The sequence below is a fragment of the Manis pentadactyla genome, chromosome 5 (genome assembly GCF_030020395.1).
Source record: "Manis pentadactyla isolate mManPen7 chromosome 5, mManPen7.hap1, whole genome shotgun sequence".
Classification (NCBI taxonomy): Eukaryota; Metazoa; Chordata; class Mammalia; order Pholidota; family Manidae; genus Manis; species Manis pentadactyla.
In genome coordinates this window covers 40,717,174-40,732,241 of record NC_080023.1, presented here as the reverse complement: position 1 = coordinate 40,732,241, position 15,068 = coordinate 40,717,174, and the positions used below count along the sequence as shown (strand labels likewise).

General features: G+C 37.8%; 2 protein-coding genes across 10 annotated transcripts in view; one reads left to right on the top strand and one right to left on the bottom strand.

Annotated features, from left to right (window-relative positions):
* The window catches only part of ZAR1 (zygote arrest 1), a 48,580-nt gene that overhangs the window by 8,549 nt on the left and 24,963 nt on the right, over positions 1-15,068 (bottom strand). The gene's annotated exons all lie outside the window — the stretch shown is intronic.
* The window catches only part of FRYL (FRY like transcription coactivator), a 295,403-nt gene that overhangs the window by 263,076 nt on the left and 17,259 nt on the right, over positions 1-15,068 (top strand). For all 8 annotated transcript variants that reach the window (XM_057502200.1, XM_057502204.1, XM_036892566.2 and 5 more), the window contains one exon: positions 13,688-13,895. In XM_057502200.1, coding sequence (XP_057358183.1) covers positions 13,688-13,895 — 208 coding nt within the window. The remainder of the gene's footprint in view (positions 1-13,687; positions 13,896-15,068) is intronic.

Sequence of the window (15,068 nt, the reverse complement as noted above, 5' to 3'; positions counted from 1 at the left end):
GAAAAAATCTGAAATATATACAAAAAATTATTTCACAGTTTCATTATCAATGGTCAGGTTTTTAAACTTTGACATATAATGGGCAGAAGTATAACTTCTTAGTGCTGTCAGTTGTTAGATTGTTTATTTTAAATGTTTATGGCCTATACATTCACAATTATCACAAATTGAAGAATTCCCAAAGATGACATTTTCTTGACTAAAAAATTTGAATAACCAATTATTAAATATAGTTCTTAAAGGAAATTTCTGTGGCTGTTATGAAACAATTCTATAATGATTAGAATTGTGATAAATCTCTTTTATTTTTGTTATTAAATTTTATAAATATTTGTGACTCAAAATAATGTTCTTTATAAAGGTATCCAACTTAATGCACTCTGTACCACTGTATTTGCCTATTCAATAGTTTAAATTTCCTTAACAATTACTTTTATATAAAAATTAACATTAGGAATCATCAAATATTTCAAAGTTTTACTCATACTTCAGGCAGTAAGAGTTTAACATATACAATGCATAAGATTTATTTCATTCTGTATATCTAGAATGTCTAACATATATTTGAAAGTGTATATTCAGTTATTAAATAAATCTTGGTGACTCATCTTATTCATACTAGTAATTTGGATATGACAGTAGCCTACAGATCACTCATTGTTCATACACAAGTTCAGGGAAGCCAGAGGTGATGGGGAGGTAGATATCAGCTGTTTGGCTTTGTAAAAGGTCGGGGCCAAGTAGTTTGTCCAAATACCAAAGCCGAAATTGAGTAATGCATCCCTAGTAAATATAGAGGTATCTACCCAAATTTACAGGATATATTTTGTCAAAAAAACAGTCCCCACCGTGATACTATAAAAATTAACATGTTTGAGGTATAATTTAAGTTTTCATTTCAGATGTCTGCTTTATTCTTATGTTTTTCCCCAGTCTTTACTCAGATCCCTGTCTTGCATATGAATCACTCAACTCCATAGTTTATGTAAAGCCTTACAGAGCTACCTTGTAATGTGAAACATGCAGTTTTAAGACCTTGGAGCAATACATTTCTTTATGGAGTGTCTGACTCATATACTTCATCAAAACCCAGTTACACGTTCCTTTATGCAATGTTCAACCCAAATACATTTTTTTAATGTAAATTTTAATTGAAGTAAACATACTCAAGGAAAAATAAATGAATCTTATACATTTCAATAGAGTTTCACAAAGTCTACATAGTCATGTAACAAGTACCTAAGAAAAGAACATTACTAGGAAAAAAAAATTACTAGAACCCAAAATTCCCTCATCCCATTTCCAGACACTATACCTCCACCTAAATTTGAACAAGTGTTGGTTTTACCTATTTTTGAACTTTATGTAAATGGAATCATACTGTATGTTCTTTTCAATCTAGATTCTTTTTCTTCCTTACTATGCCTGTGACATTTATTTATTTATTTTTAGTTTTTTATTAAGGTATTATTGATATAAATTCTTATGAAGGTTTCACATGAAAAAAACAATGTGGTTACTACATTTACCCATATTATCAAGTCCCCACCCATACCCCAATGCAGTTCCTGTCCATCAGTGTAGTGAAATGTCACAAAGTCACTACTTGTCTTCTCTGTGCTACACTGTCTTCCCCGTGACCCTCCACATCACCATGTGTGTCAGTCATAATATTCCTCAATCCCCTTCTCCCTCCCTCCCCACCTGTCCTCCCATACCCCACCCCTTTGGTAACCACTAGTCCCTTCTTGGAGTCTGTGAGTCTGCTGCTATTTTGTTCCTTCAGTTTTGCTTCATTGTTATACTCCACAAATGAGGGAAATCATTTCGCACTTGTCTTTCTCCGCCTGGCTTATTGCACTGAGCATAATATCCTCCAGCTCCATCCATGTTGTTGCAAATGGTAGGATTTGTTTCTTTCTTATGGCTGAATAGTATTCCATTTGTGTATATGTACCACACCTTCTTTTTCCATTCATCTACTGATGGACACTTAGGTTGCTTCCATATCTTGGCTATTGTAAGTAGTGCTGCAATAAACATAGGGGTACATATGTCTTTTTGAATCTGAGAAGTTGTATTCTTTGGGTAAATTCCAAGGAGTGGGATTCCTGGGTCAAATGGTATTTCTATTTTGAGTTTTTTGAGGAACCTCCATATTGCTTTACACAATGGTTGAACTAGCTTACATTCCCACCAGCAGTGTAGCAGGGTTCCCCTTTCTCCACATCCTCACCAGCATTTGTTGTTCTTAGTCTTTTCGATGCTGGCCATCCTTACTGGTGTGAGGTGATATCTCATTGTGGTTTTAATTTGCATTTCCCTGATGACTGGTGATGTGGAGCATCCTTTCATGTGTCTGTTGGCCATCTGAATTTCTTCTTTGGAAAATTGTCTCTTCATATCCTCTGCCCATTTTTTAGTTGGGTTATTTGCCTTTTGGGTATTGAGGCATGTGAGTTCTTTATATATTTTGGATGTTAACCCCTTGTCAGATATATCATTTACAAATATATTCTCCTGTACTGTAGGATGCCTTTTTGTTCTGTTGATGGTGTCCTTTGCCGTACAGAAACTTCTTAGTTTGATATAGTCCCATGAGTTCATTTTTGCTTTTGTTTCCCTTGCTTAAGGAGATGCGTTCAGGAAGAAGTTGCTTGTGCTTATATTCAGGAGATTTTTGCCTATGTTGTCTTCTAAGAGTTTTATGGTTTCATGACTTACATTCAGGTATTTGATCCATTTTGAGTTTACTTCTGTGTATGGAGTTAAACAATAATCCAGTTTCATTCTCTTGCATGTAGCTGTCCAGTTTTGCCAACACCAGCTGTTGAAGAGGCTGTCATTTCCCCACTGTCTGTCCATGGCACCTTTATCGTATGTTAATTGATCATATATGGTTGGGTTTATATCAAGGTTCTCTAGTCTGTTCCATTGGTCTATGGGTCTGTTCTTGTGCCAGCACCAAATTGTCTTGATTACTGTAGCTTTGTAGTAGAGCTTCAAGTTGGGAAGCATAATACCCCCAGCTTTATTCTTCCTTCTAAGGATTGTTTTGGCTATTTGGGATCTTTTATGGTTCCATCTGAATTTTATAACCATTTGCTCTAGTTCATTGAAGAATGCTGTTGGTATTTTGATAGGAATTGCACTGAATCTGTAGACTGCTTTAGGCAGGATGGCCATTTTGACAATATTAATTCTTCCTATCCATGAGCATAGGATGTGTTTCCATTTATTGGTATCTTCTTTAATTTCTCTCATGAGTGTCTTGTAGTTTTCAGAGTATAGGTCTTTCACTTCCTTGGTTAGGTTTTTTCCTAGGTATTTTATTCTTTTTGATGCAACTGTGAATGGAATTGTTTTCCTGATTTTTCTTTCTGCTAGTTCATTGTTAGTATATAGGAATGCCACAGATTTCTGTGTATTAATTTTGTATCCTTCAACTTTATTGAATTCAGATACAAGATCTAGTAGTTTTGGAGTGGATTCTTCAGGGTTTTTTATGTACAATATCATGTCATCTGCAAACAGGGACAGTTTAACTTCTTCCTTGCCAATCTGGATGCCTGTTATTTCTTTGTGTTTTCTGATTGCCGTGGCTAGGACCTCCAAAACTATTTTGAATAGAAGTGGGGAGAGTGGGCATTCTTGTCTCATTCCCAAACTTAAAGGAAAAGCTTTCAGCTTCTTGCTGTTAAGTATAATGTTCGCTGTGGGTTTGTCATATATAGCCTTTATTATGTTGAGGTACTTACCCTCTGTACCCATTTTGTTGAGACTTTTTATCATGAATGGATGCTGAATTTTGTCAAATGTTTTTTCAGCATCTATGGAGATGAGCATGTGATTTTTGTCCTTTTTGTTGATGTGGTGGATGATGTTGATGGACTTTTGAATGTTGTCCATTCCTTGCATCCCTGGAATAAATCCTACTTGATCATAATGGATTATCTTTTTGATGTATTTTTGAATTCAGTTTGCTAATATTTTTTTTTTAATAATTATTTTTTATTGAAGGGTAGTTGACACACAGTATTACATTACATTAGTTTCAAGTGTACAACACAGTGGTAGAACATTTATATACATAATTCGAGGTTCCAGCTATCACCCTACCAAGCTGTTACAATATCTTGACTTTATTCCTTATGCTATACATTACATCCCGGTTACTTATTTATTTTACCATTGGAAGTCTGTCCTTTTTTTTGTTTTTGTTTTTTGTTTTTTTTTGTGAGGGCATCTCTCATATTTATTGATCAAATGGTTGTTAACAACAATAAAATTCTGTATAGGGGAGTCAATCCTCAATGCACAATCATTAATCCACCCCAAGCCTAATTTTCGTCAGTCTCCAATCTTCTGAGGCATAACAAACAAGTTCTTACATGTAGGACAAATTCTTACATAATGAATAAGTTACATAGTGAACAGTACAAGGGTAGTCATCACAGAAACTTTCGGTTTTGCTCTTGCATTATGAACTCTAAACAGTCAGTTCAAATATGAATACTCATTTGATTTTTATACTTGATTTATATGTGGATATCACATTTCTCTCTTTATTATTATTATTATTTTTAATAAAATGCTGAAGTGGTAGGTAGATACAAGATAAAGGTAGAAAACATAGTTTAGTGTTGTAAGAGAGCAAATGTAGATGATCAGGTGTGTGCCTGTAGACTATGTGTTAATCCAAGCTAGACCAGGGCAATAAAACATCCACGTATGCAGAAGATTTCTCTCAGAACAGGGGGGGTGAGGTTCTAAGCCTCACCTCTGTTGATCCCCAATTTCTCACCTGATGGCCCCCCTGCGACTGTGCCTGTCTTAGGTTGTTCCTCCCTTGAGGAATCTTACCCGTCTCTGGCTAACCAGTCATCTTCCGGGGCCATACAGGGAAATGTGAAGTTGGTAAGTGAGAGAGAAGCCTTATTGTTTGAAAAGGTAAGCTTTTTACTTCTTTGCATATTTATGCCCTGTGGCTTCTATGCCCAGCATTTGTCTTGAGGTATCTTTACCACTTGGAAGAATTATGATACTCGGTAAATTTGATATGAGGCACTAATTCTATTTAAGGGCTGTAATTAGGAAGGAAGAAGAAAAGCTATAGAAGTAGCAGGCAGAAGAAAACATGGGAAGATTGATTATTTCTTTGACATATCTTCTTGTAGAGTACTTCAGCATATATAGGTTTTAAGCTACTACTTAAATTGCGCACACACATTAACATAATAGGAGTATAGTTACATAACCAAAGCATATCTGTAATTACCAGCCATCTCCAGTGAAACCAAGAAAACCAGTTAGGCACCTTAGGCATTTGTGAAAACTTATCTATGATATGGTGGATATTGTCCAACTGAACTTGAACAGTCTGAGAGAAATCAGACAAATTAAAACAACCCATTCCTGGGGACTGTTCACATGCCATATGTTCTTTTAACAGTAAATAGTCTGTAGTTGTAAGACTTTGGAGCGCTACAATTTGCACTTCTCCAAATTCTTGGTTGAGTTCCAACAGTATAGATCCAGTCAAATTTGTTGTTTTACTGTATGCACAGGCCAGCTTAGATATCTCCTTCCTCATTCCCATGGCAAGTCCAGGAACTGGTGGGATGAGTGCATCTACAGCTGTAGCAGTGCGTGGATCTTTGTTGGGGTTTTTTGATGATCATCTTCTGGCATGAGTCTTCCAGAGAGTGCAGATGTTGGAAGTTCTTTTTCATATCGTATCTTAGTTCATTTTCGGGGTAGCCCAATTAGGCTTTGATCCTCTGTATAAACACAAACAGACCCTTTGCCTACACTTTTATATGCCCTTTATACCCTTGTGTAGAACTCGTTGGAGGTTACCACACAGGAACTGCCCTTTTTTTTTTTTTTTTTGCTTTGTTTTTGGTATAACTAATCTACACTTACATGACGACTATTATGTTTACTAGGCTCTCCCCTATACCAGGTCTCCCCTATAAACCTCTTTACAGTCACTGTCCATCAGCATAGCAAAATGTTGTAGAATCACTACTTGCCTTCTCTGTGTTGTACAGCCCTCCCTTTTCTCCTACCCCCCCAAGCATGTTAATGTTAATACTCCCCTACTTCTTCCACCCTTATCCCTCCCTACCCACCCATCCTCCCCAGTCCCTTTCCCTTTGGTACCTGTTAGTCCATTCTTGAGTTCTGTGATTCTGGTGCTGTTTTGTTCCTTCAGTTTTTCCTTTGTTCTTATATTCCACAGATAAGTGAAATCATTTGGTATTTCTCTTTCTCTGCTTGGCTTGTTTCACTGAGCATAATACCCTCCAGCTCCATCCATGTTGCTGCAAATGATTGGATTTGCCCTTTTCTTATGGCTGAGTAGTATTCCATTGTATATATATACCACATCTTCTTTATCCATTCATCTATTGATGGACATTTAGGTTGCTTCCAATTCTTGGCTATTGTAAATAGTGCTGCAACAAACATAGGGGTGCATCTGTCTTTCTCAAACTTGATTGCTGCGTTCTTAGGGTAAATTCCTAGGAGTGGAATTCCTGGGTCAAATGGTAAGTCTGTTTTGAGCATTTTGATGTACCTCCATACTGCTTTCCACAATGGTTGAACTAACTTACATTCCCACCAGCAGTGTAGGAGGGTTCCCCTTTCTCCACAGCCTCGCCAACATTTGTTGTTGTTTGTCTTTTGGATGGCAGCCATCCTTACTGGTGTGAGGTGATACCTCATTGTAGTTTTAATTTGCATTTCTCTGATAATTAGCGATGTGGAGCATCCTTTCATGTGTCTGTTGGCCATCTGTATTTCTTTTTTGGAGAACTGTCTGTTCAGTTCCTCTGCCCATTTTTTAATTGGGTTATTTGTTTTTTGTTTGTTGAGGCGTGTGAGCTCCTTATATATTCTGACGTCAAGCCTTTATCGGATGTGTCATTTTCAAATATATTCTCCCATACTGTAGGGATCCTTCTTGTTCTATTGATGGTGCCTTTTGCTGTACAGAAGCTTTTCAGCTTAATATAGTCCCACTTACTCATTTTTGCTGTTGTTTTCCTTGCCCGGGGAGATATGTTCAAGAAGAGGTCACTCATGTTTATGTCTAAGAGGTTCTTGCCTATGTTTTCTTCCAAGAGTTTAATGGTTTCATGGCTTACATTCAGGTCTTTGATCCATTTTGAGTTTACTTATGTATATGGGGTTAGACAATGGTCCAGTTTCATTCTCCTACATGTAGCTGTCCAGTTTTGCCAGCACCACCTGTTGAAGAGACTGTCATTTCGCCATTGTATGTCCATGGCTCCTTTATCAAATATTAATTGACCATATATGTCTGGGTTAATGTCTGGATTCTCTAGTCTGTTCCATTGGTCTGTGGCTCTGCTCTTGTGCCAGTACCAAATTGTCTTGATTACTATGGCTTTATAGTAGAGCTTGAAGTTGGGGAGTGAGATCCCCCCTACTTTATTCTTCTTTCTCAGGATTGCTTTGGCTATTCGGGGTCTTTGGTGTTTCCATATGAATTTTTGAATTATATCTTCCAGTTCATTGAAGAATGTTGCTGGTAGTTTCATAGGGATTGCATCAAATCTGTATATAGCTTTGGGCAGGATGGCCATTTTGACGATATTAATTCTTCCTATCCACGAGCATGGGATGAGTTTCCATCTGTTAGTATCCCCTTTAATTTCTCTTAAGAGTGACTTGTAGTTTTCAGAGTATAAGTCTTTCACTTCTTTGGTTAGGTTTATTCCTAGGTATTTTATTTTTTTGGATGCAATTGTGAATGGAGTTGTTTTCCTGATTTCTCTTTCTGTTGGTTCATTGTTAGTATATAGGAAAGCCACAGATTTCTGTGTGTTGATTTTGTATCCTGCAACTTTGCTGTATTCCGATATCAGTTCTAGTAGTTTTGGGGTGGAGTCTTTAGGGTTTTTTATGTACAGTATCATGTCATCTGCAAATAGTGACAGTTTAACTTCTTCTTTACCAATCTGGATTCCTTGTATTTCTTTATTTTGTCTGATTGCCGTATCGAGGACCTCCAGTACTATGTTAAATAACAGTGGAGAGAGTGGGCATCCCTGTCTGGTTCCCGATCTCAGAGGAAATGCTTTCAGCTTCTCGCTGTTCAATATAATGTTGGCTGTGGGTTTATCATAGATGGCCTTTATTATGTTGAGGTACTTGCCCTCTATTCCCATTTTGCTGAGAGTTTTTAACATGAATGGATGTTGAACTTTGTCAAATGCTTTTTCAGCATCTATGGAGATGATCATGTGGTTTTTGTCTTTCTTTTTGTTGATGTGGTGGATGATGTTGATGGACTTTCGAATGTTGTACCATCCTTGCATCCCTGGGATGAATCCCACTTGGTCATGGTGTATGATCCTTTTGATGTATTTTTGAATTCGGTTTGCTAATATTTTGTTGAGTATTTTTGCATCTACGTTCATCAGGGATATTGGTCTGTAGTTTTCTTTTTTGGTGGGGTCTTTGCCTGGTTTTGGTATTAGGGTGATGTTAGCTTCATAGAATGAGTTTGGGAGTATCCCCTCCTCCTCTATTTTTTGGAAAACTTTAAGGAGAATGGGTATTATGTCTTCCCTGTATGTCTGATAAGATTCCGAGGTAAATCCATCTGGCCCGGGGGTTTTGTTCTTTGGTAGTTTTTGGATTACCGCTTCAATTTCGTTGCTGGTAATTGGTCTGTTTAGATTTTCTGTTTCTTCCTGGGTCAATCTTGGAAGGTTATATTTTTCTAGGAAGTTGTCCATTTCTCCTAGGTTTCCCAGCTTGTTAGCATATAGGTTTTCATAGTATTCTCCAATAATTCTTTGCATTTCCGTGGGGTCCGTCGTGATTTTTCCTTTCTCGTTTCTGATACTGTTGATTTGTGTTGACTCTCTTTTCTTCTTAATAAGTCTGGCTAGAGGCTTATGTATTTTGTTTATTTTCTCGAAGAACCAGCTCTTGGTTTCATTGATTTTTGCTATTGTTTTATTCTTCTCAATTTTATTTATTTCTTCTCTGATCTTTATTATGTCCCTCCTTCTGCTGACCTTAGGCCTCATCTGTTCTTCTTTTTCCAATTTCGATAATTGTGACATTAGACCATTCATTTGGGATTGCTCTTCCTTTTTTAAATATGCTTGGATTGCTATATACTTTCCTCTTAAGACTGCTTTTGCTGTGTCCCACAGAAGTTGGGACTTAGTGTTGTTGTTGTCATTTGTTTCCATATATTGCTGGATCTCCATTTTGATTTGGTCATTGATCCATTGATTATTTAGGAGCGTGTTGTTAAGCCTCCATGTGTTTGTGAGCCTCTTGCTTTCTTTGTACAGTTTATTTGTAGTTTTATGCCTTTGTGGTCTGAAAAGTTGGTTGATAGGATTTCAATCTTTTGGAATTTTCTGAGGCTCCAGTTTGCTAATATTTTGTTGAGTATTTGTGCATCTATGTTCATCCGGGATATTGGTCTGTAATTTTCTTTCTTTTGGTGTCTGTCTGGTTTTGGTATTAGAGTGATGCTGGCCTTATGGAATGAGTTTGGAAGTATTCCCTCTCCTTCTACTCTTTGGAAAACTTTAAGGAGGATGGGTATAAGGTCTTCACTAAATGTTTGATAAAATTCAGCGGTGAAGCCATCTGGTCCAGGCGTTTTGTTCTTAGGTACTTTTTTGATTACCAAATCAATTTCATTGCTGTTAACTGGTCTGTTCAGATTTTCTGTTTCTTTTTGGGTCAGCCTTGGAAGGTTGTATTTTTCTAGAAAGCTGTCCATTTCCTCTAGGTTATCCAGTTTGTTAGCATATAATTTTTCATAGTATTCTCTCATAATTCTTTGTATTTCTGTGGTGTCCATAGTGGTTTTTCCTTTCTCATTTTTGATTCTGTTTATATGTGTAGACTCCTTTTTTCTTGATAAGTCTGGCTAGTGGCTAGGGGTTTATCTGTTTTGTTTCTTTTCTCGTAGAACCAGCTCTTGCTTTCATTGATTGTTTCTATTCTTTTCGATTGTATTTATGTCTGCTCTAATCTTTACTATGTCTCTCCTTCTCCTGACTTTGGGCCTTATTTTTTCTTCTTTTTCTAGTTTCATTAATTGTGAGTTTAGACTGTTCATATGGGATTGTTCTTCTTTCCTGAGGTAGGCGTGTATTGCAATATACTTTCCTCTTAGCATGGCCTTCACTGCGTCCCACAGATTTTTGTGGTGTTGAATTATTATTGTCATTTGTCTCCATATATTGCTTAATCTGTTTTCATTTGGTCATTGATTCATTGGTTATTTAGGAGCACATTGTGAAGCCGACATGTGTTTGTGGGATTTTTCATTTTCTTTGTGTAATTTATTTCTAGTTTCATACCTTTGTGGTCTCAGAAACTGATTCGTACAATTTCAGTCTTTTTAAATTTACCGAGGCTCTTTTTGTGGCCTAGTATATGATCTATTCTTGAAAATGTTCCATGTGCACTTGAGAAGAATGTGTATTCTGCTGCTTTTGTGTGTAGAGTTCCATAGATGTCTGTTAGGTCCTTCTGTTCTAATGTGTTGTTCAGTACCTCTGTGTCCTTACTTATTTTCTGTCTGGTTGATCTGTCCTTCAGAGTGAGTGGAGTGTTGAAGTCTCCTAGACTGAATGCATTGCATTCTAGTTCCCCTTTTAATTCTGTTAGTATTTGTTTCACATATGTAGGTGTTCATGTGTTGGGTGCATAGGTATTTATAATGGTTATATCTTCTTGTTGGACTGACTCCTTTATCATTATGTAATGTTCTTCTTTGTCTCTTATGACTTTCTTTGTTTTAAAGTCTATTTTGTCTGATACAAGTACTGCAACTCCTGCTTTTTTATTCCTGTTAGTTGCATGAAATATCTTTTTCTGTCCCTTCACTTTTAGTCTGTGTATGTCTTTGGGTTTAAAGTGAGTCTATTGTAGGCAGCATATAGATGGGTCTTGTTTCTTTATCCATTCAGTGATTCTGTGTCTTTTGATTGGTGCATTCAGACCATTTACATTTAGGGTGATTATTGATAGGTATGTAATTATTGCCATTACAGGCTTTATATTCGTGGTTACTGAAGATTCGAGGTTAACTTCCTTACTATCTAAGAGTCTAACTTAACTCACTTAATATGCTATTACAAACACAATCTAAAGGTTCTTTTTTTCTCCTTTTTTTCCTCCTCCATTCTTTATGTATTAAGTATCATATTCTGTACTCTTTATGTATCCCTTGATTGACTTTGGGAATGGTTGGTTTACTTTTGCATTTGCTTAGTAATTAACTGTTCTACTTTCTTTCTTTACTGTGGTTTTATTGCCTCTGGTGACAGCTATTAAACCTTAGGAACACTTCCATCTATAACAGTCCCTCCAAAATACACTGTAGAGATGGTTTGTGGGAGGTAAATTCTCTCAGCTTTTGCTTATCTGGAAATTGTTTAATCCCTCCTTCAAATTTAAATGATAATCTTGCTGGATAAAGTATTCTTGTTTCAAGATTCAAGACCCTTCTGCTTCATTGGATTGCATACATCATGCCACTCCCTTCTTGCCTGTAAGGTTTCTGCTGAAAAGTCTGATGTTAGCCTGATGGGCTTTCCTTTGTATGTGATATTATTTCTCTCTCTCGCTGCTTTTAATAGTCTGTCCTTATCCATGATCTTTGCCGTTTTAATTACTATATTTCTTGGTGTTGTCTTCCTTGGGTCCCTTGTTTTCGTAGATCTGTGCACCTCCACGGCCTTAGAGACTATCTCCTTCCCCAGATTGGGGAAGTTTTCAGCAATTACCTACTCAAAGATACTTTCTATCCCTGTTTCTCTCTCTTCTTTTTCTGGTACCCCTATAATGCAAATATTGTTCCATTTGGATTGGTCACACAGTTCTGTGAATATTCGTTCTTTCTTAGAGATGCTTTTTTCTCTCTGTGCCTCAGCTTCTTTGTATTCTTCTTCTCTAATTTCTATTTCATTTACCATCTCCTCCACCATATCTAATCTGCTTTTAAAACTTTCCATTGTATGTTTCATTTCTGATACTGTGTTCCATAATGATTGGATCTCTGACCAGAGTTCATTCCTGAGTTCTGTAATATTTTTCTGTGCCTTCATGAGCATGTTAATGATTTTTATTTTGAAATCCCTTTCAGGAAGATTCATGAGGTCGATTTCATTTGAATCTTTCTCAGGTGTTGTATTCATAATTTTACTTTGAACCAGGTTCCTTTGGCATATCATATTTGTATATGGTGCCCTCTAGGGCCCAGAAGCTCTACTCTCTGGAGCTGCTCAGCCCCTGAAGCAATGTCCAGAGTCGCAGGGGAGTGGTATTGGTGCCTGGGGGGAGGAAAGAGCTGTTTCCTGTTTCCAGGCTGCTATGCCTGTCTCCACTGCCTGAACCAGTGGGCCGAGCACACAGGTATAAGCCTCTGTGCTTTGCGTTTGTAGGTGCTGTAGACACGGCTTCCCTCTGGCTGGTCTAACACTAGGGTAGGGTTTTCCAGTTTGCGAGCCAGGTGGGGCTGGCCGGGAGAAAGGCGCAGTAGGCTGCATATCATGGAGGGGGTCCTTGGAGCTGTGTAGCCAGCCAGGGAGCTGGAGCACATGAAGATTGTGGAAGTTCCCAACCTGCTGGGCAGAGTGCACCTGGACAATTTTGTCTACCTATCCTTTCTCCTGAGGAGTAAGCTCTGTGCAGTCCTTGCCCCTTTAGCAGCCCTCTTGCTGTGAGGAAATCTCTCAGACTGCCCACCTTTCTTTTGTCCTAGAGCAGCCTGATATGGATCCCTGCTTTCCATAAGCGGCTGGAATCTGTCTCTCCAGGTATTCTGCCTGTCTTAGCTTTCCAACCCCCTAATCACGAGAGTACCATGTAAGCACCATGAAATGTAGGTTTGTGCTCCCAGAGCTGATCGCCAGAGTTAGGTATTCAGCAGTCCCAGGCCTCCACTCCCTCTCTGCTCCATTTTTATTCCTCCCACCAGTGAGCTGGGGTGAGGGAAGGGCTTGGATCCCACCGGACCACGGCTTTGGTACATTACCCTATTCTGTGAGGTTTATTCTTTTCTCCAGGTGTATGCAGTTTGGCACAGTCCTCTTTCCTGTTGCTCTTTCAGGATTAGTTGTATTAATTATATTTTCATATTATATGTGGTTTTAGGAGGAAGCCTCTGTCTCACCTCTCCGGTCACCATTTTTAATCCTTCCCAAATACAGTTTTATCTTTCTTCATTGTCCCATTTTGTTTGCTGTCTGATTGTTGGGATTATAAATTCTTCAAAGAATATGGCAAGGGCTTATGTTTCTTTAAGTCCCACCTGTTTCTGCCATGCCACTAGGCACACAGCATGTCCTCATGAAATAGCTGAGCTGGCATTATATGTCATAGTTTATTAGTTTGGACCAGTAGTCCTGGGTTCATATTCAGGCTCTGTCATTTCCTGCCCAATAACCTAGGCACATTATTTAATTTCACTGAACTTATTGTTTCCTCATAGGGAAAACTGAGAGAATACGAGTACCTAACCCTTAAAGAGCTGCTGTGAATTTCTTACAAAATTTAGGTGGTTGTATGTTTTCTAAAGCAATATGTATGAATAAAATAATCTGATGATTTAAACTATGTTGAGTCTTTTATTTTGAGATAGTATTATGATCACTCTGATATTGTGTTACAGTCAAGATGAAGAAGAGCAAGATGGTTTTCCAGAAGTACAGACATCACCTCTACCATCCCCATTCCTTTCTGCCATAATAGCTGCTTTTCAGCCAGTAGCATATGAGGATGAAGAGGAGGCCTGGCGCTGCCATGTCAGTCAGATGCTGTCTGATACCGATGGATCCTGTGCGGTGTTTACTTTTCATGTGTTTTCTAGGCTCTTTCAGGTTAGTGAGGTTTTAATTTCTGAATACATATTATAGCTACCTGATAAAGTTTTTGGTTTGAAATCATTATCTCAGATTTTAATATTCATGCTTATTTTCTTTAAAAACATTCTTTCCATAAGACAGTGATGTTATTTAAATTTACGCTGTGGTAGTGTGGTACTACTGGTACTTTATGCAATGATTAGTACACATCTCTCTCTTAAGGCAATTAAAATACAACTTAAAAACAGCATAGGGATTTTCTGCAGTATGCTGGGAACCATCAAGGATGCCAAAGGAATATAAAGCATGGTCCTTGCCTTCAGGGAGCTTACTGTCAGTATCATAGAAGAGTTTATATTAATTGGCACTTTAATCATTATTTGCTTTCAACCCCCAAATAATAATACAAACTACACTTATTGAGTGCTCACTACATGCTAGGCATCACGCTAAATGCTTTACATTAAGTTTTTTCTTATAGCAGACCTGTGGACTGTGGCTATACGTTTATCACCCCATAGCTGAGAAACTAAAGACATGCCACCACTTAAGTCATTATCCTTAGAATTTTGACCACCTTTCCTTCCTACCTAAGCAAGTTTTGCCCATCTTGAAGTCCCAGCTAAGGACATACTCTCACTGAAGCTTTGCTAACCCCACCACCCTCCAGCATCTCCCACTTGCAAGTTCCGCAGTGCTCATTTTTTACTCAGTTCCGTGCTTCTGCATTGCCACTTGGTTTTCTATCTATATTCCTTTATTTCCAATGATATTCTGAGTTTCTTGATGCCTGAGGTTTGGGTTTGTGCTTTTTTGTTTTTTAATTAATCATAACAACACCTACCAGTGCTACACATGTACACGTAAGTACACATCAGTTATTTGTACCATTACTGTACTACTGCTCATACAGTCTAATGCACTGAGTGCTCACTGTGGGAGAGGCAGTATCTGATTACTCCCTGTGAATGAATATTCTTGAGTTTTAAGAAGATAGTACCTTTCATGCATTTTTATGACTTTAATTAAAGTCAGATGGCAGCTCATAGCTGAGGACAGTAAACTACTGAAAGTTTCTTTCAATTAGAACTTTACAAGAGCTTTCCTCAAGCGTGTGAGGAGTTTATTTCCAAGAACATGTGTCCTATATTCCTTCTGTCTCTCCTAATGAAAAACTCTCAGGAATGG